This window comes from Nomascus leucogenys, chromosome 4, assembly GCF_006542625.1.
Source record: "Nomascus leucogenys isolate Asia chromosome 4, Asia_NLE_v1, whole genome shotgun sequence".
Classification (NCBI taxonomy): Eukaryota; Metazoa; Chordata; class Mammalia; order Primates; family Hylobatidae; genus Nomascus; species Nomascus leucogenys.
The window spans coordinates 182,532-204,847 of record NC_044384.1 but is presented as its reverse complement, the minus strand read 5'-3'; the positions used below and the strand labels follow the sequence as shown (position 1 = coordinate 204,847).

General features: G+C 47.3%; 1 protein-coding gene across 2 annotated transcripts; it reads left to right on the top strand.

Annotated features, from left to right (window-relative positions):
• Positions 1-1,277: 1,277 nt before the first annotated feature.
• On the top strand, positions 1,278-16,953 carry RBFA (ribosome binding factor A). Of its 2 annotated transcripts, XM_003280190.4 has the most exons (7): positions 1,278-1,567; positions 3,546-3,588; positions 4,208-4,384; positions 5,482-5,594; positions 9,083-9,167; positions 11,142-11,215; positions 12,727-16,953. In XM_003280190.4, the coding sequence occupies exons 1-7, from the start codon at positions 1,410-1,412 to the stop codon at positions 13,085-13,087; spliced, it is 1,011 nt and encodes a 336-aa protein (XP_003280238.1). In that variant the 5' UTR covers positions 1,278-1,409; the 3' UTR covers positions 13,088-16,953. The 2 variants fall into 2 exon arrangements, with proteins under 2 accessions (XP_003280238.1, XP_003280239.1); XM_003280191.3 differs by lacking the exon at positions 9,083-9,167 and having other exon boundaries at positions 12,727-12,890.
• The last annotated feature ends 5,363 nt before the right edge of the window (positions 16,954-22,316 follow it).

The window sequence follows — 22,316 nt, the reverse complement described above, 5'->3', positions numbered from 1 at the left end:
AGCCCTCAAAATCATCTTTGGAGAAGGGCATAGACCTGTCTCCTGGGTGCGTCCTTAACTTTGGCAAATAAATCTCCTAAAATGATGAGACTTGTCTCGTCGTTTTCTTCGATTGACAATATATACACACATACATACACGTACACACGCACATCATATACATGTCCACACACACGCATATACATGTCCACACACGTACATACATATACACATATGCACACATACACATCCACACGCGCCCACACATACACACAGACGTGTCTCACACCACAGCAGCCGCCTCGGGGGAGTCACAGTCCACGCATCCCCAACACTGCGGTCGCGCTCACTTCTCTTTCCACACCCGGGGGGAGCAGCTTCTCCGCTGGGACACGCTGACTCCGGGGAGGCGGGCGGAGCGAGACCACTTCTGGGGAGGACGCCCAATCTGGGCTCTTTCTCTAGGTGCCCGGGGAGGAGGCGGCGCAGGAGCAAAGACCTGGAGGGCCCAGTGGCGGAAACAGACGGACCCCTCGCAGCCTCCCGCCGACAGCGGCCCTGCCCAGGTCTCCAGGCTTCGATGCCTTGGTTGCTTTGTGCAGCGCACCCGCCTACGTCAGTTCCCAGCATTTAAACAAAACGTGTTCCCTAGCTACGCAGCGCCAGGCAACCAGGCGATTCCCGGGCGTCCCCGAACGGCACACCCTCCGCGCAGCCCACGCGGCCTCCCCACACCCCGCTCCCGCCGGCCCCGCCTCGCGTCGTCCTTCGCCCCGCCCCCGTTGCCGCCCCCCGCCGGCACACTGCCCACCGGGCGTCGTCTTCACCCCGCCTACACGCCGCTCGCCTCGCTCTAGCAGTCGCCCACCTCGCGCTGTCCTTCTCGCGTCAGTCTTCGCCCCGCCCATTCACCGCCCGCCTCGCGTCAGTCTTCGCCCCGCCCATTCACCGCCCGCGTCGCGTCAGTCTTCGCCCCGCCCATTCACCGCCCGCCTCGCGTCAGTCTTCAGCCCGCCCACTCGCCGCCGCCCCGCGCCTTCGCCCCTCCGCCGTTGTCGCCCCGCCCCCTCTTGCGCCCAGTCTTCGCCCCGCCCCGCGCCGTCGCCCCGTCCACACGCCGTCCGCCTCGCGTCGTCTTTGCCCCGCCCACCTACCGCCCGCCTCGGGCCTTCGCCCTCCACCGTTGTTGCCCGGCTCGCCTTGCACCCTGTCTTCGCCCCGCCCCGCGGCCCCGCCCACACGCCGTCAGCTTCTCGCCTGTCCCCGCCCCGCCCTGCACCATCGCCCCGCCCACACGCCGTCTGTCGGGCGTGAGTCTTCTTCGCGCTCCGCGCCGTCGCCCCGCCCACACGCCGCCACCCTCGTGTCCGTCGTCGCTCCGCGCCTGCGCCCGTTGTCGCCCTGCTAGCTCCGGGTTCCGGGGCCGCGCTATGTGGGCTGCGGCGGGCGGGCTGTGGCGCTTCCGCGCGGGTCTCCGGGCCCTGCTCCGTAGCCGTGAGGCTGCGCTGTTTCCGGGCTGCGAGCGGGGACTGCACTGCTCTGCTGTCTCCTGCAAGAACTGGCTCAAGAAATTTGCCTCGAAAACCAAGTAATGCGGCGGGGGGCGGTGTCCCTGGGCGCGGTATTCCCTAGGGGGCGGTGTCCCCGGGTTGCGGCGTCCGCTCAGCCGCGTTCTTGCGCCCACGCGGCCTGGCTCGCCAGTTCCTGCTTCCTGGGGTCTGCAGCAGTTCCAGCCCTCACTGGCAACATTTGCAGTTTTTGTGTTCGTGGACGTGTGTTGGGTTAAAAAAACAAAGTAACAATGTGTGTTTATTTTTATTCTTGTCACCAGACGTAATTTTCAGGAGATGAGTTTCAGAAAATGAGGAAAAATGAAAAAATATAAGAATTTCCTTGCTAATGTTGACTTTCTGGTGTGGAGTTAATTTGAAGACTAAAACTTGTCATGATAATTAGTGTTTTTAAGTGATGAAAGATAAGTACAATAAAATACATTGACTTTTCACACTGGTTTTAGTTCTTCTAAGTATGGTAGGTGGTTGTATGTTTTCTACTTTAATACACTACTTTTAAAGACAGTTTTAGACCCTGCAGAAAAATTGCAAAAATAGTACCGCGTTCCTGTGTCCTGGCACCCAGCTCCCCCTGTATTAGCGTCGGACTTTAGCTTCCAACGTGTTCCAGTTAATGAGCCGATATTGATAGAGTGTTGCTAACTGAAGCTCATACTTGATTCACTTTTCGTTGGTTCTGCCTGCTGTCCCTTCCTGTCCCAGGTCCCCACCCAAGGTCCACGTAACATTGAATTGTCTTGTTTCTTTAGGCTGGGGTAGCGTCCCAGACTGTCCCTGTTTTTGATGGCTGTGCCAATTTTGAGGGGTACTGGTCAGGTGCTTTGCAGGATGCCTCTCTGTTGGAATGTGCCTGTTTTTTAATGCTTAGACGTGGATTATGGCTTTTGGGGAGGAAGACTACAGAGGTAAAGGCCATTCTCATCGCACCGTATCCAGGGTCCACGTTGGCCGTGATCCCCTGCATGAGGTGCTTGCCAGGGGATCTACCGTAAAGTTACTATTTTTGCCCCCTTTCCTTACTGTACTCTGGGAGAAAGTCGCTGTGTGCAGCCCACGCCTAAGGAGTGGGGAATTTTGCTCATAAGTGATTTGCATTCTGCACAGGGGGTGTGTCTCTTCACCCCATTTATTAATTCATTCATATCACCGAGAACTCATGGGTTATAATCCCGTGTTACTTAGTTTTGTTCAAATGTTTCTAGCTCAGGCCCTTAGGAGCTCACTAAGCTCCTGTGTCCTGTTTGCATACCCTGTCATTATGGGGTTTTGCTGGGTTTTGTGTGTGTTAAACACTTTCCTACTTTCTGGCACTACAAGATACTCCAGGCTCATCTTGTGTGTTTTGTACCGCAGCCCTAAAAGCCATTTCTCCAAGGAGCCCTCGTTCCTTTTATTGGAGAGAGAGATTAGAAACCATGGGTGCTGGGTGTGTTCATTGCTTCTGGGGTGTCTGTCTTTTGGGCCATATTGTGTAAATATGCACCTATAAACATTTCTGTGTATAGCCATCTGTCTCCAACTTCAGACATACTGTGTGGATCATTCTAGCCTCCTCTCCTTGCTTATCTGTAAGTCGCACTCCAATGGTGAGCGTGGCTCCCACTATCCATTTGCTTAATTGTTCAGTCTCAGTCCATGCCTGTAACAGCATCCGAATCCTTTACCTGAACTTCCATGGGAAACATCTTCATCAATTAGAGTATAGTGTTTCTGTGCAGTTTGGTAGGTGTCTTTTTAAGATCCTCTCTCTAACCTTGGGACTAGAAGTAGAATTTAGGTAAAAATTATGAGATTGAATTAAAACCATCTTCAGCCTCTTCCCCACAACTCATGTTGTTATCAATTAAATTCTGAAATTTTTTAGGATGGCCAGTAACGTAACGTCTAAGTTTAGCCCCTTATAAACAGTTATGGTATCATAACCTCTTAAATGAGCTTATGTAACTTTTTGACTTTGCCATCGCTAACATAATGCTTATTTTCTCCCCAAAGAAAAAAGTTTTGGTATGAAAGTCCTTCCTTGGGCTCTCACTCGGTGAGTATAAGCTATGAGCCACTTTATAATCTTGATGGGAGTGAGGGTTTAAAAGTTGGCAAAACTCTTACCTGGAGGTCTTTCCATTTCTGTATTGGAGGGGACAGTGTCTATGTGGATGCGACTGGATGCCATTGGCAACATGGAGTTTTGACCTTTTTTAAAAAAAAAATGTACTGACATTAATGTTTTCTGGAAAGTCATATCTTTTATCAAATTATAATATGGTAATACCCATTCAGTTTTTAGTGTGTGTGTACCATAAAAGTTTATACAATATATGGCTCCCATTCTGAAAAGTAAATACATCACATATACTAAAAATTATTGAATTATTCCCTTTAGCAGGGTGAATTTTATGGTATGTGAATTATATCTCAACAAATTTTTTTTGAGAAAATATTTACTTGCAGTACTTTTAATCTTGGAGGGTTACCAGGTAAAATCTAAAAGGATCCCGGTTTATAAAACTTTATCTTAATGAAAACTGAGGCAGCTGAGAGTGATAGCCGCTGTTGATCTGGTTGCCCATCCAGCCCTCCCCCAGCCCCTGTTGTGTGACTTGGTGAGTTTGGAGTTGTAACGCTGCCCTTGGGGTGTGCTCTTCTTCTTGATGGAGACTTACAAACCATCCAAGTTGGAACTCCTCGTGAGGAGCACCTCAAAGAAAACCAGGAAGGAGGACCATGTGCACCTGAGGGCCCTGAACGGCCTCCTCTATAAGGCACTGACAGACCTGCTGTGTACCCCTGAAGTGAGTCAGGAGCTGTATGACCTTAACGTGGAGCTCTCCAAGGTAGGCTGTGTGGCCAAAGAGAAGAAATGGGTTGAGATAGCAGGCCTGGCACTTACTTTACCTGGCCCAGTCTTGCCTGACAATTAAAAAAAGACGCTTTAGACTGGGCGTGGTGGCTCACGCCTGTAATCCCAGCACTTTGGGAGGCTGAGGCGGGTGAATCACGAGGTCAGAAGATTGAGACGATCCTGGCTAACACAGTGAAACCCTGTCTCTACTAAAAATAGAAAAACTTAGCCGGGCGTGGTGGCGGGCGCCTGTAGTCCCAGCTACTCGGGAGGCTGAGGCAGGAGAATCGCTTGAACCCGGGAGGCGGAGGTTGCAGTGAGCTGATACCGCGCCTCTGCACTCCAGCCTGGGCAACAGAGCGAGACTCCGTCTCAAAAAAAAAAAAAAAAAAAGGCCGCTTTAGCACTTACAAAGTCTTAATTCTGGGTTGCAGAAACAGAAATGATGCTCAGTCTGGTCACTGGAGCCCTGAAGACAGATGGTGGGTGTCTGTGCTGTGCAGAGGCAGATGTCTCACTGCAAGGCGGGAGTCCTGTGACCAAACAGCACATTGTCAGATAATAGAAGGTCTAAGCCTGCTGTGGGAGGAGGATACATCTGCATGTATCTCATTGTCAGATAATAGAAGGTCTAAGCCTGCTGTGGGAGGAGGATACATCTGCATGTACCTCATTGTCAGATAGTAGAAGGTCTAAGCCTGCTGTGGGAGGAGGATACATCTGCATGTACCTCAGTGCAGTGGTACAGGAGGTGACTTCCTCTGACCCACCCAGTGAGTTGTAAGGAGAAAAGGCGGCATCAAGCATTTTTGATTAGCGTCTCAGGGCAAGTGGCTGTGAGGCAAGCGTGGGGTCAGGATTCTGGTTTGGTTTGCGGGTCCTGGTGAAGAGGGGAGGGAGGTTTTGGTTTCTGGGGCCCTCCTTCACCTGGGGGCGTGGTGCGGCAGCAGGCGGTGGCCTCCAGCAGCATGCCAGAGCCCTGGCTTGGGTGGGAGGGGCGTCTGCAGCTGTCGTTTTCATCTCCTGGATGTTGTTTGTCTTGAAAACCCATGTAAACTAAAAAGTGACCGTGGCGGGGTGGGGTCTCAGGTTTCCCTGACTCCAGACTTCTCAGCCTGCCGAGTGTACTGGAAGACAATGCTGTCTGCTGAGCAGAACGCACACATGGAGGCCGTCTTGCAGAGAAGTGCCGCGCACATGAGGTGATGACCTTTGCTTTTGGAATGTACTTGCTTTTTGCTCACACCCTGAATTTCTCAGCTGTTTCACTTGTAGGTGGACTTCAACTTTTCATTGAGTATTTTTGCTTTTAAAGAAAATTTTGGAAGCATTTTCTTGAAGTTCATAGTATAATTTGCATTTTCGTATAAGCTATAATGTAGGTTAGCATTTCTCAAAGTGTGCCAGGATCCCTAGGGATCTGGAGATCTTGTCAGGGAGTTCATTAGGGTAAGACGTTGTTTCACCTCTCCTGCTGTGTTGACATTTGCACTGAGGGTACAGAAACCATGAGGGAAGACTGCTGGTGCCATGCTGCCAGCCAGTGCTGTAGGGGCGCCATGCCACGTGCCTAGAGTAAAAGACAATGTCACTTTTACTGAAGAATATCCCAGATGAGGCTGGACATGGTGCCTCTCACCTGTAATCCCCTCACCTTGGGTTGCTGAGGCGGGAGGATCACTTGAGGCCAGGAGTTCAGGACCAGTCTGGGCAAGATGGCGAGACCCCGTCTCTACAAAAAAATAAAAAACCAGGCACAGTGGCAGCACACGCATGTAGTCGCACCTTCACAGGAGGCTGAGGTGGGAGGTAACCCCTGGATTCCTGCCAGCCCAGGAATTTGAGGTGGCAGTGAGCCGTGATAATGTACCCGCATTCCAGCCTGGGCAACGGAGCAAGACCCTGTCTCTCAAAGAAAAATTAAAAAATCCGAGACAGTTTATCAAAAATTATTAATTGTATTAAATCTCGACCCTTGAGCATGTCTTTTTCATATTTTTTGTAACGGGAAGTACATGTAAATCACCTGCTGTCTGGAGAATGCTGAACAGAAAAGCATCAGTGAGCAGACCGTTCAGGTTTGGGTGTTTGGCAGACATTCTTTCAAAAATGAGCGAGTGAACCCACCACTCCAGAGCAGACAACCGACCATGTCTGTTGCCAGTGATAAAATGTAAGCTTTCAAGTGAAAGTCAGAAATTTAGAAAACTTGTATTCACCACTGTGAGCTTGACAACTTCTATGTACTTGAGACTCTTCTGATGAGATTGGCAGCGACCTTAACAAACGTGCTGTTGTATGATAAACTGTGTCAACGCTTTTAAAATCTGCGTGACTAGGTGAGCTATTGTTTTCCAAATGACCAGTGTATGAGGTTACGAAACCATACGCTGAGAGAAGATCAATTCAAAATGTGAGCCAGATGGTGAGTTTTAATGTAGCAGAGTGTGGCAGGTTGGTTGGTGTGGTTTCAGATTCCTCATTGCAACTATATATTTATTTATTTGAGATGGAGTCTTGCTCTGTCGCCCAGGCTGGAGGGCAGTGGAGTGATACTGGCTCACTGCAACCTCTGCGTCCCGGGTTCAAGTGATTCTCATGCCTCAGCCTCCTGAGTAGCTGGGGTTACAGACGCCCGCCACCATGCCCAGCTAATTTTTGTGTTTTTAGTAGAGATGAGGTTTCACTATGTTGGCCAGGCTGGGACAACTGACCTTTAATAAAGTTCGTTTGTTGAATTTTTGTGACAAAGAAGATCCATACTTTTCTCAGGGCTGTTAAATTCTGTCTTTCCCAACACGTAACTGGGAGGCCTGATTTTTTTTTTTTGCTTTTTTTGAGACAGGATCTCATTCTGTCTCCCAGGCTGCAGTGCAGAGACACAGTCTTGGCTCACTGCAGCCTCAACCTCCCAGGCTCAAGTGATCTTCCTGCCTCAGCCTCCCATACAGCTGGAAGCACAGGTGCATGCCACCACACTTGGCTAATTTTGTATTTTTTGTAGAGATAGGGTCTCCCTATGTTGCCTAGGCTGGTCTCCAACTTCTGGGCTTAAGCGATCCTGTGGCCTGAGCCTCCCAAAGTGCTGAGATTACAGGCATGAGCTACTGCGCTGGCTCTTCTTGTATTGCAGTGAGAGGAACGACAGAGTGCAGAAGCAGCGATGAGATCCCAGCTGTCTTCCATGAAGCTGGCCTTGGAGAATTTGCAAATACGTAACAATGCCATGCTTCTCATTGATTTTGTGGGGGGAATATATAATTTTTTTTTGTTAAAAATGTCTATGTAAACGTTTAGTGGGTTTTTAAGTGACTTTAAAAAGACATAGCTTTTAGAGTTCTCAGTTTTAGTTTGTCGTATAGTAAATATTGATCGATAGAACCCAATGCTCTTTGGGGTCTTCAGTAATTTTTAAGAGTGTAAAGGATCCTGGAACCAACAGTTTTGGGAATTGCTGAGCTGGGTGATAATAAAGAAATTATTCAGTTTCCTCCTCAGTTTTAAAAAATGCAGAAATCCAGCTCACTGACCAGCTCTCTGAGAACTGGAATTCCTCCTTTCTGCCTCCCTTCTTATCATGCCCCATGTTTAGGGTGGGGACAGATGTAGAAAAGGTGGCCATGTGTGGGCTTCGTTCCAGGCACCCTGCCTGGCGTCCCTGCATCATTACCACGCACGATGATGCCCAGGGGTCTGTGAAACTGCATATCAGAGAACGCTCATTTCTTACTGTTTAACAAAAGCAAGAAAATGGGAGACTATTGACAAGTGTTGAAACAGCATTGTTTTCTGATTTTTAGGTATCAGAAAATTCAGTTGAGCTGAATGTCCCTCTTCCCAACTCCTGTGGTCACCCAAGATTTAGGGTCAACGTTTTCCATAGCTGTGTACCGAAGATTTGTGGTCACGGCTTTCACTGGTTATATGTGCCATGCCTACATTGGCCCTAGGTCTGTATTATGTGATGTGCGTGATACAAATATCACTTCTGTGTCTAATATCTGGGAACCTGAGGGTCGTGTCATGCCAGGGCATGTCCACTGAGCGCAGGAGGACAGGCTGTTAGTGCACAGACCCTGGAGCCCAAGGCCACGGTGATGAGTTCAGATCAGGTTATTTATACAGATCTCACAAGTTGTGTTGAGAAAAGTCAAGGCAATTGCAGTTATGATGCATTTTGCAACCCTTTTTTGATGTGGTAGTTGACTAAAGATGACTCTTCTGGGCTGACGTTTTCATTTTTGAGTAATACAATAAATCTCACTCCTGCCTCTTTTTTTTTTTTTTTTTTTTTTTTTTTGAGACGGAGTCTTGCTCTTTCACCCAGGCTGGAGTGCAGTGGTGCTGTCTCGGCTCACTGCAAGTTCTGCCTCCCAGGTTCAGGCCATTCTCCTGCCTCAGCCTCCTGAGTAGCTGGGACTACAGGTGCCCGCCACTGCGCCCGGCTAATTTTTTGTATTTTTAGTAGAGACGGGGTTTCACCGTGTTAGCCAGGATAGCCTTGATCTCCTGACCTCGTGATCCGCCTGCCTCGGCCTCCCAAAGTGCTGGGATTACAGGCGTGAGCCACCGCGCCCGGCCTCTCACTCCTGCCTCTTAGTGACATCTTGAATCTTATGTTCAGCACTGTCACACCTCTCCACTGAGTGTCACGGCACAGCTGTGAGGGTCTGTGCATTCTCTCTCCTAGGCACCTTTTGATGTCCCAGCAGACCCTGAGGAATGTGCCACCGATAGTGTTTATTCAAGACAAGGGAAATGCAGCTCTAGCTGAGGTAAGGTTTTCAAAAAAACTTTCTAAAATTTAAAAATTTTTATTTTTTTAATTAGAGACAGGGTCTTGCTGTATTGTCCAGGCTAGTCTTGAACTCCTGGCCTCAAGGGATCCTTCTGCCTCGGCCTCCCAAAGTGCTGGGATTTATAGGTGTGAGCCACTGGGCCCAGGTAATAATTAACTTTTTATAACATAAACGCTTAAATGAATAAAATTTTAAATTTAAGTTTTAAATCCTGAAAAGATAATGCACCGTTAAAAAAGAGAAGAGGCCAGACGCAGTGGCTCAAGCCTGTAATCCCAGCACTTTGAGAGGCCGAGGCAGGTGGATCACAAGGTCAGGAGTTTGAGACTAGCCTGGCCAATACTGTGAAACCCTGTCTCTACTAAAAATCCAAAAAAATTAGCCAGGCATGGTGGTGCGCACCTGTAGTCTCAGCTGCTCGGGAGGCTGAGGCAGAAGAATCAGTTGAACCAGGGAGGCGGAGGTTGCAGTGAGCCAAGATTGTGCCACTGCACTCCAGCCTGGGCGACAGAGTGAGAAGAAACCACTGAGAAGGGAACAAACGAAAAGTAGTGAAAGAAGGGTGCAAATGAAAGGCTCTCCCTTGCTCCTGTGCCCCTGTTCCCAGCCCAGGTCCCCAGAGGTAATTGCTGTTTCTGGTTTTAATTTTTTTATGCTTATCACTGTAGCTCTAACTAGGGTATGAACTCGACACGGTCAGAGTTGCCCTCCCACGCCTGTCTCCCCTCCCACCACTTGACGTGGATCAGTCCACTCTCGTTTCACACTATTGGGGCGGCTTATGAGACTTAGGTCTGTCCTGTAACCATAAGTGCTTTTATCATCATTTTCCTTGCTTTAGAGATGGGTTAGCTATAAAGATTAAAAACGTGTACATATATACTTCTCTGGGTGGTGGTTACCTGGCAGTTACTAAGATATGTTATACCTTCAAAAAGTCAGTCAAAAATCAGCGAATAGCGTTTGCAGTATTATAGTTATAGGTAACTGTTATTCAGTATAGGACCAGACAGCATTTGGATCCACAGAAGAAAAAGATCCAGTCTGACGTTTTTGGTTTTTGTTAATCAGTGTATAGGTAACACTAAAAACATTGTACAAGTAGTAAGCTTGACAGATATGTGATTTCCCTTGCTAGAAAAAGAAACGAAGGAGTGAAGTTACAGTCCCTGCTGTAAGGAATCAAGGACAGTTTAGGTCATGGCAGTGTGCCTCAGGGCATCAGCAAGGCGTTCCTTGGGGAGGACGTGCCAGTCTCTCTGAGCTCAGCACCCCAGGCTCCTGTCTCTGGGGAGGGAGGTCCCATCAGGTGGTGTGGGTTCCAGAACAGTCACTGGACAGGGGAGAGCACATGCTGTGCTTGGCTCAGGATGAGGGCACCCCCGGAGGCAGGGGATAGGCAGGCCAGGGTTCGGGTGGAATGCATTGTCCAGCAGGGCTTGTGGGCCATTGCCGTGGTGTGGATGGCATTCCGTGAGCCTGGCTGAGGAGCAGTTTTCTCTTGTAGTTTAGGCTCCCAGCTTTGTGACTGTCCCCATCATCTTTTACCTAGTCTTGCTGGGAGGCTTTTGTCCCCCCAAGCACACAAACTCTGTGGCAAAACTGAAGCATTTTGCAAAACTACCTTAGAAACCAGTTAATGGTTAGTTAGTTAATTCAACTAACGCTTAACTGGTTTCTTCATAAATTTGACGAACAAGTCTAAAATGTAGTTTTTAAAAAGCCTCACTGTGTTATCAGAGAAAATGTGTGATGTTAAAGTAACAGTAAGGTATTTGAAAGCACAGGCTACTGAACAGGTCCTAGTATTTGGGAAGAGTCAATAGAAGGAATTGTGCCAAGTCTGATCAAAAGCTCTGCAGTTAACAATGCTGGTGTTACGTGGAGCCCGGCTGTAAGTACGGCGGTGGGGATGTGGCTAACTGGTTTACCCTCTGTGTTCCTCTGTAGCTTGATCAGTTACTGGCAGTCGCAGACTTTGGACCCCGGGATGAAAGAGACGACTTTGTACAAAGTGATTTCAGGTGACGCATGTGGACATATGTTTTGATTCCCAAGGGTAGATTCCTGGGTGTGGAATCGCTGTTTTCCACAGCAGCTGCCCAGCTCCACATCCCCAGTAGCCTGCAGGGTCCCCATGGCACTTGCCCCCAGGGCCGGCAGTCCACATTCACAGGCATGTGCTGTGGCCTGGCCACGTTTACACAGTGAGGGCCTCAGGGGCCACCAGAGGTGTCTGCCATAACTCCTGCAGTGAGGAGAGGGCCTGTTGTCCTCTTCATTCATTCAACACATTGTTATTGAGTGCCCACTGTATGCCAAGCCCTGGTCTGGCACTTAGGATGCAGCTGAATTTGGAACCTGTGTTTCACTAGGGGAGGCCGACAGGAAGCAGTAAACATCACAGATGGGTGTGAGGAGGGGAGTAGAGGGAGGTGGGGGTGGGGCTTGGGAGAGCAGGTCGGGGGTATGGAAGTTTGGCCTGTGCATGTACACACATACACATCTTTTTCAAACATGTAGCGCCTGACGGAGCCTGCGGGTCCTGGGGTGTTTGTGGGGGGCCCCATCGCAAGCCTGCAGCTGCTAGAGCAGGCCTTGCCTGTGGGCCTTAGACAGCAGCGTCGACATTGCCCGGCACCTGCCAGAGTTGGGTTTAACCAGCCTGCCAGGTGCATCCCTGTGCTGGAAGCAAAGCTCCACACTGTAGCAGGCCTGGCCTGACCGGGTCAGCAAGGGGCAGTGTGGGAGCGGCAGGTCAGGGAGCTGAGCCCAGGGTTTGGAAACTTTCCAAAGTGGAGCCTCGGAGGATACAGGGGCTGTGACATGGCCTTGATTAGGTTCTGTTCACCAAGAATAGACTCTTCATGAAGGCTAATAAGTGGCAGATCTGATAGACCTCACCTGCGATTCTGCCAGTTTAACTGGCCTGAGGCACTGGCCGTGCTTAGAGAAAAAAGTTGCAAATGCTTTCTTTCTTTCCTTCTTTTTTTTTTTTTTCCCGAGACAGAGTGTCACTCTGTTGCCCAGGCTGGAGTGCAGCGGTGTGATCTTGGCTCACTGCAGCCTCAGCCTCTTGGGTTCAGGTGATTCTCCAGCCTCAGCCTCCCGAGTAGCTGGGATTACAGGTGCCTGCCACCATGCCCAGCTAATTTTTGTATTTTTAGTAGAGACGGGGTTTCACCGTGTTGGCCAGGCTGGTCTTGAATTCCTGACCTCGTGATCCACTCGCCTCAGCCTCCCAAAGTGCTGGGATTACAGATGTGAGCCACCGCGCCCGGCGCAAATGCATTTATTGCATACAGTACGGTGCACCTGGACTGTTCTGGCCGAATGCTTCTGACGCTGGAGAAGGTGGAAACCAAAGCCCACCTTCCTTCACTCCTGTCTCCAGTTACCCTCAGAAAGACGTTTGGGAGGGTTCTCAGGCGAATAGATGTGGGAAGTGTGATGTGCCGTTGTGTTGTGGTGACGACACTGTGGACTGGGAGCTTGGTTTGTGCTTGGTGTGAAGCCTCCTCTTCTTTCTTCCCAGGGACCCTGATGCCTCACAACCCTGCGGCACCACAGAGCCGGCCACAGGCTCCAGTCTGTGTGGGATCGATCATGAGGCGCTCAACAAGCAGATTATGGAGTACAAAAGGAGGAAAGATAAAGGGCTCGGGGGCCTGGTGTGGCAGGGGCAGGTGGCTGAGCTGACAACGCAGATGAAAAAGGGAAGGAAGAGGGCCAAGCCCCGCCTGGAGCAGGACAGCTCCCTCAAGAGTTACCTGTCAGGCGAGGAGGTTGAAGATGACCTGGACCTGGTTGGTGCCCCGGACACAGAGGAGTTGGAGGCAGAGAGAGGAGGTGGCAGAACAGAGGATGGCCACAGCTGTGGAGCAAGCAGGGAGTAGATGGAGAGGCGTCAGCTCTGCCCGTCCCATGTTTGCAGGGAAAAGCATTGGCACGCGACGCAGCATGTGGCTTCATTGAGACAGTTGATGGAGTTAAAACCATCTGCTCTTCTGCTACTTCAGCATTTTCTAGCTTTTCTGTGTATCCAAAGACAATTTGCTACACAAGTCACTATTTTTTTCCATATACTGTGTGTAATTTAAAAAATAAAGGGCCATCTTACCACAGATTCTCACAAAAAGAAAATGGTATAATAGTGTCTCTGAGATGCTAGTATGGCCACCTCCACCTGCAGAGCCCTGCAGAGGGTCCCCAGGGCCTCCCAACCCCCTGGAGCTGCTGAGTCGGCACATGGCACTGGGGGCTTTGTCCCTGACTGGCCTCTTTAGCACAGCTTTGTGCAGCAGGTTCCACCTTCTGTTTCAGGCCAAGGTTGGGCAGAAAGTGAGGTGGGTTTGCTGGGGCTTCCTGGGCGACCCTGGCTCTGACTGTGGTTCTGTCCATGCCTGAAGTAGTAACACTTTTCCCTTGGTGCCTGTGGCCACCTAGTGTATTTTCTAATCCGTCCAAAGGTGAAACAGACTTGGTCTTTGCCTTCTGAAGAGTGTGCGACTCAGCCATACTGAATTCTTTGTGTCGCCTCCGACGCAAAGATTCGTTTTGCTGTTTATCAGAAGAGAAAACACAGATTCTATACCTTGTCAGCTACTATTTAGTTCAGCTTCCCTCTTAATGCCCCAGCCCCTGTCAGCTGTCAGGTTCTAAATTCAGAATTCTCTCAATTCTGTCAGGTTCCGCACTAGGAGTCAGTGTCATCCCTCTAAGCCCTGGCTTTCTGCCGCGGCAGCAGGACTGTGAGAATCAAGACGGCACAGGGAAGGCATCTGTCCCAGCATTTGCACGTGACGGGTGCCCGCGGTGCAGAGCAGAATCTGTGGAAGCAGCAGTGGCTTTAGTTGCTGTGCCCTGCCACATCCTCCCCCAAAAGGAGAAATGTCCAAGGGATAGCAGACCTGCAGCAGTGAGCAGCCTGCCGTGGTGACCACTGGATCCAGGCCACATGCTGCAGACAGTGGCTGTGGGTGAGTGATGAGGCCACTACCCAGAAAGCTGCATGTGCACTGTGTGGGGTAAGGACAGCAGGAGATGCTGCTGCAAGATGCTGACTCCCTTGTTTTCCTTTTCATTTGTGCTCTGGGACTAAACTGTGTATAAGTCATCAAATGGCAGAAGCAAGATTTTTCTTTTCAGATCTAGGAAATTATTTGTTTATACTCCACACTCTTATTTCCTGCATCAGGATGGAGAGGCCACTGCCTCAGGCCAGTTAAACTAAGATGGAAGAATTTAAGACAATTTGTAAGGATAGATAAAACCCCACATGATGGTATGAGTAGGAGAGAGAGAAAAAGGGAGCCAGAAATTAGGCTACAAAGTGTACACCACACATAAAGGCTGATGCCTCTATTACACCGTGAGCCAAATGTTTAGCTCCAGGGTTTCTGGTAGCCAGTTGCGGGGTGTCCAGTGAAGGGGTGTACCTGTCTGTGGTTAATCATATAGGTCAGGATAATGAGGTGATACTGCAGTGACAAACGGCAAATCTCCCTGGCTTAGAGCAACCAGTTTGCTTCTTGTTCTTGCTAGGGGACCATCATGGGCTGAAGTCAGGCCAAGGCCTTTCGTATCTGGTGTTACTGGAACATGGCTATGTGAATTCATTTATGTACAAGAGACCCCCCCATCCTGATGTAGAAAACGCATGGTGATGATTTACGAGCGCGACATCCTAAAAAACGTTTTTGTGTTTCCCTAGCAAGATAACGTCAGGTTACAAGGCTCTGGTACTTGACCATGATGACTCCATGAGAAAACAGCAGAACGCCAGCTTTGCAGGTACCTCCACAGCACTGCCGGGCTGGGAACAGGGCCAGTGCTTGCGCCAGTGCTGGAGGGGGCCACAGCAGAGTAAAGACAGAGTCTGCCATGCAGGAGTGCTTCGCGTTAACCTGCCCCCCAGCCCCCAACTTGGGAAAGGTGTTAAAGAAGGAGAGAACGCCCTCAGTGGTGTGTCCTTTGCATACACACCTTTGCATGCATCTGATGTGCCCAGGCTGTGTTTTATTGTTCTAGCAATTTATTGTTACAAAACAGGTTGCTGCCATCAATTTGTCTCAGGTCCCTTCTAGCACATCTGACAGGGACTAGTGTCTAGAGCCATGAGAACAGAGACCAGAAGGGACGAAAAGGAGTGAGCAGAGGGAGTGGAAGGTAGAGTTAGGCCCAGAGAGCCCCAGGCTGCTGCCCAGACCTCCGTGCCTCGGCCGGATGTGGTGGTGGCATCCATAGCAGTCTCGCAAAGTTGTTCTCATTTTTCAAATAAGGAAACTGAGGCCCAGGGAGAGGTGAAGTGTCTGCAGGGGATCCAACCAGGCGTCAGCTCAGTGCCTCCTAGAAAGAGGAGTGTGGGCGCGTTTCAGAGAAAATTGGCTTAGGCCTCTCTGTTTCTGGCATGGCCTTCCCTGGGAGTGGGTTAGGGACACGGAAGCTCACCCCCTTCTGAATGGGTCCACTCCTGGGGATTTCCACGGCCTTCCCTAGATGATCCACTCCTGGGGATTTTCTGCAGCTCCCTGGATGACGTGCATGCACACTAAACACCAAGAAGTTAGGGAGGCACTGATCCAGTGAAGCCCTCAGATCAACCTTGTGAGTTTTTTACAAGCACCTGTCACTGTTAAACTGCTGATGAAATGTGAAATGACTTCACAGGTTTTCAATCTGATAAGCTCTCCTGTGTCACTGTCTCTTACCTTGTTAGTATAGGTCAATGGTTCTCAAAGTTCAGGGCACATCCCCCGGGGGCTCATAAAACCAGACTGTCGGCCACTTCAACCTTCTGGTTCGCTGTTCCTTGGTAATGCAGATGGCCCAGTAAGCAACTCTACAAACATTGGAACATTTTGAGGTAGACAGGGGAACTTAATCACGCCTTGTAGGCCCCCAGAAGACTGGACCCAACATCCAGCACAGTAACTGTCAGCCTTGGCTGCGCATGTGAAACACCTGCTGTTTGAAGACACCTGGGCCTGGAGACGGGCCAGAGCCACCTTGGTGGTCTGAGTATGAGGCCAGCATTAGAACCTCTGCTCTACAGGTGACTTCCCTGGGTTGATTTTTTTCCATTGTTATCTTTAGTACAGAATCTCTAGCTCCTCTAGGGGCCTGAGACCCTCTCTTAGGAATAGAAGTCCAGTTTCCTTCCCTACTCCATTTGTCCAGAAGGAAAACCTGGTTTTACATCAGAAACTTCAGGTACTTTGAAAATTTCCCAGCTACCTTGAAGGAGAGAGAGCTTGAGTGTATTTTGGGGGAAGAATGAGGGGACAAAGGGGTAGGGAGAAGGGACAGAGCTAGAGGAAGGACAGGCCTGTGCCACCCAGGCCAGGATAAGGGGAGCAGAGACCTTTCGGTTCCTGGCTTGTGACATAGGAGGGGAGGGAACTGGGGAGGACAAGTCACGATCAGTGTTTCCTGATTAAAATTTTTTAAATTTATTTTTATTTGTAATTATCATGGGCACATAATGGGTGTATATATTTATGGGGTACATGAGATGTTTTGATACAGACATGCAATGTGAAAAAGCACATCGTGGAGACTGGGGCACCCATCCCCTCAAGCATTTATCCTTTGTGTCACAAACAATCCAGTTATATTCTTGTAGTTATTTTAAAATGTGCAATTAAATTATTATTGACTACAGTCACCCTTCTGTGCTGCTGCTCTACTGTGGACTCAAAGATCATAAATGCTGTGGACGCTGGCAAGATACTGAAATAAATTAATTCTGTATTTCTAAAAATAATTTCATACTTTCTTTTTATAGAAGGAATATATGTTCTTTGTTGAAAAATGTAAAACAGATACCAATAGAATGAAGGAAGCAAAAGCCCCGTGTCTCAGCTCCCAGAGGCACCCACTGTTAAATTTTGGTGTAGCGTCAGGTGCGGTGGCACGTGCTGTTAGTACTCAGGAGACTGAGGCAGGAGGATCACTGGAGTCTGGGAGTTCGAGGCTGCAAGCACGTTGATTGCGCCTGTGAATAGTCACTGCACTCCATCCTGGGCGACAGAGTGAGGCCCTGTCTCAAAAAAGAAAATGGTAACATCAGAATGTTAACCGAGCGTGAGGTCCCCATGCCCACATGGGCAGCACACCTGGGAAGCCAGCCCTGATGTCAGTTAATCCTCAGGCCTCTGAGGTGTGCCGTTTGCCCCTGGGATCCTTTATGGCAAAGGGTCTGCTCCAGAGGCACTTGTTATGTTTGTCTGTCACCCTCAATCCCACGCCTTGGAGCGGCTCTTGGGCTTCCTTGAGCCTTCATGGCCCTAATTTTGAGGAGTGCAGCCATTATTTTGTGGAGTGTTACTCAGTTGGGCTCGTCTGGTGTTTCCTCATGATCACATTTAGGACTTGCTTTTTTGGCAGGAACATCACAGCAGTGATGCTGTGCTGTCAGTGTTGGGTTGTATGTTCCTGGTGATGTCCACAATGATGAGCTGAAGAAAGGGCTGTCTGTTGGGCTTCTCCCTGTGAACTTACTTTTAAGTATTTACTTTTTGAAACAAATGAAAACAGAGACACAAGACACCCAAACCTCTGGGATACGAGAAAAGCAGTGCTAAAAGGGAAGTGTATACCATTAAATGCCTACTTCAAACATACAAAAGATCACAAAGTAACAACCTAACATTGCACCTCAAGGAACTAGAAAAATAAGAACAAATCAAAGTCAAAGCTAGCAGAAGAAATAACAAATATGAGGGCAGAACTAAATGAAGTTGAGACCAAAAGAAAAATACAAAGGATCAATGAAATGAAAAGTTGGTTTTTTGAAAAAGTAAACAAAATTGATAGACTGATAGCTAGATTAACCAAGAAACAGAAGACGCAAATAAACACAGTCAGAAATAAAAATGGAGGCAGTACAACTAACACCACAGAAATGCAAAAGATCCTCAGAGACTACTATGAATATCTCTACGTTCACAAACTAGAAAACCTAGAGGAAATGGATAATGCCTGGGAACATACAGACTCCTAAGGTTAGGCCAGGAAGAAACAGAAATCCTGAACAGACCAATAGTGAGTGGTGAGCTTGAATCAGTAATAAAAAGAATCTCCCAACAACAGAAAAGCCCAGGGCCAGACAGATTCACAGCAAGTTCTACTGGACATAGAAGAATCGGTACCAACCCTACTGAAACTGTTCCAAAAAATCGAGGAGGAGGAAATCCTCCCTAACTCAGCCTGCAAAGCCAGTATCACCCTGATACCAAAGCTGGGCACACAGCCAAAACAACAACTGCAGGCCAATGTCCCTGATGAACATAGGTGCAAAAATCCTGAGCGAAATACTAGCAAACCAAATCCAACAGCACATCAAAAAGAAAACACACCACAATCAAGTGAGTTTTCTTTTTCAGGGATGTAAGGATGGTTTAACATACACAAATGAATAAATGTGATTCACCACATACACAATTAAAAACAAAAACCATGGCTGGGCGCAGTAGCTCATGCCTGTAATCCCAGCACTTTGGGAGGCCAAGGCGGGCGGATCACCTGTGGTCAGGAGTATGAGACCAGCCTGGCCAACATGGGGAAACCCCGTCTCTACTAAAAATACAAAAATTAGCCGGGCATGGTGGCACATGCCTGTAATCCCAGCTACTCGGGAGGCTGAGGCAGGAGAATCGCTTGAACTCGGGAGGTGGAGGTTGCAGTGAGCCGAGATCATGCTACTGCACTCCAGCCTGGGTGACAGAGCAAGACTGTCAAACAACAAACAAACAAAAACCATATGATCATCTCAAATGATGCAGAATTGCCCTTCATGATAAAAAACCCTCCACAAACTAGACATAGAAGAAACATACCTCAAAATAATAAAAGCCATATACAACAAACCCATAGCCAACAGCATACTGAATGGGGAAAAGTTGAAAGCATTCTCCCTAGAACTGGAACAAGACGGATGCCCATTTTGACCACTCTTATTGAACATAGTTTTGGAAGTTCTAGTTAGAGCAGCCAGGCAAGAAAAAAGGCATCTAGCCAGGCACAGTGGCTCATGCCTGTCATCCCAGTGCTTTGGGAGGCTGAGGTGGGTGGATTGCTTGAGCCCAGGAGTTTGAGACCAATCTGGGCAACATGATGAAACCCTGTCTGTACAAAAAATATAAAAATTAGTCCGGCATGGTGGCATGTGCCTGTAGTCCCAACTACTCGGGTGGCTGAGGTGGGAAGGTCACTTGAGCCCAGGAGGTTGAGGCTGTAGTGAGCCATGAGTGTGCTACTGCACTCCAGCCTGAATGACAAAGCAAGACCTTGTCTCAAAAACAACAACAACAAAAACACACAAAATCCAAATTGGAAAAGAGAAAGTTAAATTATCCGTTTGCTGATGATACGATCTTATATTTAGAAAACCCTGAAGACTTCCGAAGGACTGCTAGATTTGATAAATTATTTCAGTAAAGTTTCAGGATAGAAAATCAATGAACAAAAGTAAGTAACATTTCTATACACCAATAATGATGAAGCTGAGAACCAAATCAAGAACTCAATTCCATTTACAATAACTACAAACAAACAAAATCCTAGGAATACATTTGACCAAGGAAGTGAAAGACCTTTACAAGGAGAACTTCAAAACACTGGTGAAAGAAATCATAGATGACACAAACAAATGGAAAAACATCTCATGCCCATGGCTTGGGAAAATCAGTATCGTTAAAATGACCATACTGCCTAAAGCAATCTACACATAGAGTGCAATTCCTATCAAATTACCAATGTCATTTTTCACAGAATTAGAAAAAAAAAATCCTAAAATTCATATGGAACCATAAAAGAGCCCAAATAACCAAAACATCCTAAGCAAAAAGAACAAAGCAGCAGTAGGCATTGCATTACCTGACTTCAAATTATACTACAAGGCTATAGTAACCAAAACAGCATGGTACTGGTATAAAAATGGAAACACAGATCAATGGAACACAATAAAGAACCCAGATAAAGCCACATACCTACAACCAACTGATCTTTGACGAAGTTGACAAAAATATCTACTGGGGAAAGGACACTATTCAATAAATGATGCTGGAAAAATTGGATAGTCATGTAGAAGAATGAAACTGGACCCTATCTCTCACCATATAAAAAAATTAACTCAAGATGTATTAAAGACAAATGTATAAGACCTCAAACTATAAAATCATAGAAGAAAACCTGGGAAAAATTCTTCTGGTCATTGGTCTAGGCAAAAATTTATGACTAAGAACTCAAAAGCAAATGCAGCAAAAACAAAAATGGACAAATGGGACTCTAAAAAGCTTTTGCACAGCAAAAGAAATACTCAGTGGGGTAAACAGACAACCTGTGGAATGGTAGAAAATATTTGCAAACTATGCATCTGACAAAGGACTAATATTCAGAATTTACAGGGAACTCAGCAAGAAAAAAACCAAATAACCTCATTAAATAGTGGGCAAATGACATGAACAGAAGTTTGTCAACATACAAGCAGCCAACAAAATATGAAAATAAGGCTCAACCTCACTAATTAATGGAGAAATGCAAATTAATACCATAATGATATGCCATCTTATACCAGTCAGAATGGCTACTATTAAAAAGTCAGGAAGCAACCGATGTTGGTGAGGATGTGGAGAAAAGGGAATGCTTATAATCTGTTGATGGGAATGTAAAATTAGTACAACCTCTATGGAAAACAGTATGGAGATTTCTCAAAGAACTAAAAATAGAATTACCATTCAAGCCAGCAATCCCACCACTACCCAAAGGAAAAGCAATCACTATATTAAAAAGACAGTTGCACTTGTTTATTGCAGCACTATCACAATAGCAAAGTCATGGGGTCAAGTTAGGTGTCCCTCAACTGATGATTGGATAAATAAAATGCGATTTATATAGACATACTAAAAAATTTAGGATATATGTATACACACACACATATGCCATGGAATACTATAAGAATGACATGTTTTTTTGCAGCAACATGGATGTAACTGGAGGCAAAAACAGAAAGCCGTGTTCTCACTTATCCGTGTGAGCTAAACAATGTGTACATATGGACATAGAGAATGGAATAATAGACACTGGAGACTCCAAAAGGTGGTTGGGTAGGAGGGGCATGAGAGATGAGAAATTACCTACTGGGTACAATGTATACCATTCGGGTGATGTTTACACCAAAAGTTCAGACTTCATCACTGCGAAATATATCCAGGTAACAAAAATGCACTTGTACCCCTAAATCTATTTTTCTAAGTATTTCTGTGGAGGCAGTTACAGACTATGTACATATCATGTCCCATATCAAACTTTCATTTTATTGAACTGTTTGATCAGCCTGATGCCAAGGTTTCCTATTTGAATAGTTATATTCTGTTACTATGTTAATTAATTAATTTTTTAGAGATGGGGTCTTGCTATGTTACTTAGGCTGGTCTCAAACTCTTGGGCTCAAGCAATCCTCCTGCCTCAGCCTCCCAAGTAGCTGGGACTGCAGGTGCACACTGCCATGCCCAACTAGTTAATTTATCTTCATGCTTAAATCATCCTCAGTTTGGCAGAGAAGAAACTGTATTGGTTTCCTGTAGGTGCTAATTACCACAAGCTTGGTGGCTGAAAACAGAAGTTTGCTGCCTCACACTTCTGAAGGCCAGACGTCCAAGATCAAGATGTCAGCAGGGCTGCATTCTCACCTAAGGCTCTAGAGGAAACTCTTTCCTTGTTCCTGCTAGCTTCTGGTAGCCTCAGGCCTTTCTTGGTTTGTGAGTGTCGTTGTTGTTTTTGGAAATATAAGCAAATATGTGTATGTGTTTGTATTTGCTTCTTATAATGCAGCACATGCATATTGTTCTGAATGCTGCTCTGTGCACTTTGCATTATATCCCGAGTCTCAATATCAGTAGAGAGTGTCCTTTGAGTTACCATGTGGAGTCATTTCCTCAGCCCAGTACACCTTTGCTCACACCCTTTTTCTTTGTACCATTAAATTGTCAAGTATATTGCATTTCTATACATTATAGTCTCAACGATACATTATATACACATCGTTTTGTACAATTGCATTTTAAATCAGTTATGTGATGAGAGAAGAAAATACGAATTTATACTGTATTTTATAATTACATG